The sequence below is a fragment of the Syzygium oleosum genome, unplaced genomic scaffold (assembly GCF_021117445.2).
Source record: "Syzygium oleosum isolate NSW1041296 unplaced genomic scaffold, Sole_v2.1 Sole_v2.02, whole genome shotgun sequence".
Taxonomy (NCBI): domain Eukaryota; kingdom Viridiplantae; phylum Streptophyta; class Magnoliopsida; order Myrtales; family Myrtaceae; genus Syzygium; species Syzygium oleosum.
Genome location: NW_026607486.1, coordinates 3,532,743 through 3,534,613, shown reverse-complemented (window position 1 = coordinate 3,534,613; position 1,871 = coordinate 3,532,743). Strand labels below are relative to the sequence as shown.

Sequence of the window (1,871 nt, the reverse complement as noted above, 5' to 3'; positions counted from 1 at the left end):
TCGTATGTGGTACTTCGTTAGAATAGCTGCCTCTGCTGTCGAATTATATAATTGTATGAACTACGATAACTTTTAATGGGTATAAACAAGCAGCAAAACAGGCTTTCACCGTTTTCAAACTAGAGTCAGCAAAATAATACTGTCATTTATTGAAATTTTTTCTTTCTTAATCGTACTTGGGACGAAAAAACGAATATAAAAAATAGTAGGTTATGCAAAAAGAATCAATGCAAAAAACAGTATATAATGTGTTCCCTAGTAATTACTGTGAAAAGATCAGGATTATATGTTTGGGAGAAGAAACTAATCAATTTAACCAGTCGTCTTATACAAGTCGAAGGAGCGATCGATCAATCAAATGAAAATTGCGCTTGGTTAGGAAGCAATTCCGCGCGACGTGTTTCACCGTGGGTGTATAGTCCGGTGGCCGAGCACAAGAGCCGCTTGTGTTCGCTATGCCGTTCTTCTGTGCTCACAAAATTGGAAGGCCGTGATCGAATTAAGCACCGGACGATTACTCGCCCGTTATGCAAATTATCATATGAATATGTAGCTCCAAACACAGCACAAAATTATTGAAGAAGGCGCACATATAATTAAAATATGTGGAGGAAAACCTCCAAAGGATTTTTTCATCTGTTCTTTTAGTGTAGATGCAAGTCTAAAAACGATTAATTAGAATCCCAGTCGGCCCAGGAAAAGGATTAGAAGTACTATCAATTTGTACGCACAAGACTTAAATTCATTCTTGTAAGTCCATGTGAAATTCAACATAATATCCAACCCCTCCATTATCAAGAAATCCACAGAAAGTTCCTCCTTTTCCACGCTACACTTTCACGAATACTTGTTCTCAATTCGCCATGGATATCGATCAAGAAGTCCCCATTACCCTTCGAGGGCTTACTCCACGAGAAGTCACCATCACCGTTACCCTTCAAGTGCTTTGTCCGCGAGAGGATGCGAGCCCATTGCCGGAGGACTGCGAGAACGGGCGAAGCGGCTTTTTCTGGGACAGGTTCACGCGAACCCACTTCCTCATTCTCCAGCGACGAAATGTCCGGCGCAGCCTGTACGACCTCCTCTTGGTGAAGCAGCGATTGCTCCTTGAGGTCTCTCTTGTGATCGCCGATCGCACAGCCAGCCCCTACATTACGCTTCAAGGGCAATTGGTAGACTGCATCTTCATGCACTCGGCCTTGCACTTGCAAAACGTGTTGAGGAGCGAGCGGTACTTGCACCTCCAGAAGATGCCGGTCGAGATGGCCTGCAAAGTCATCATGGGGAGGCGACGTGGCTTGGAATTGTTATCGGAGGCGGCAATACAAGAATCGATGGAATATCCTGGCAATTCCAGGACGGTCCCCGCGACTCAAGAGGCCATCGACGCGCTAGAGAAGACGAAGCTAGACAATGGTTGGCGAGAGGACGGCAGCACCGGAGAGCCGTGCGCGATATGCTTGGAAGAAATGAATCTACGTGAAGTGGAAGTTGCAAGCATGCCATGCAAGCACGAGTTCCATCACGATTGTCTCGCTCGATGGCTAACGATGAGCAATATGTGCCCATTGTGCCGTTTCGCGATGCCCACGAGCTTGAGTGATGTTGACTAAATTAATCATGGTCCACATAAAATATTGAAGATAGGTTTCGCAGATTTTTTTTTCAATAGTCTCGTGAATTATTTCATGGGATTCAGAACTCACCTTTGAATTCTCATTTTATGGTATGCTTATAAGTTTGGATTCCGATCAAGGTGCTTCAAAATCAAAGAAAACTTTTTCTACGTAGGATTTACTTCATACGTCATGACTCACGAGTACATCGCTAAATTTCAAACAATTTCGTCATATTATTAAGGGAAAAATCCA

The 1,871-nt window shown here is 43.6% G+C and overlaps 1 protein-coding gene across 1 annotated transcript; it reads left to right on the top strand.

Annotated features, from left to right (window-relative positions):
- The first annotated feature begins 863 nt into the window (after positions 1 to 863).
- Positions 864 to 1,613, top strand: LOC115668100 (putative RING-H2 finger protein ATL50). The gene has a single exon (XM_030589611.1). The coding sequence runs from the start codon at positions 864 to 866 to the stop codon at positions 1,611 to 1,613; it is 750 nt and encodes a 249-aa protein (XP_030445471.1).
- The last annotated feature ends 258 nt before the right edge of the window (positions 1,614 to 1,871 follow it).

Coding starts and splice junctions, on each gene's coding strand:
- LOC115668100 (XM_030589611.1), top strand. CDS start 864: ATGGATATCGATCAAGAAGTCCCCATTACCCTTCGAGGGCTTACTCCA.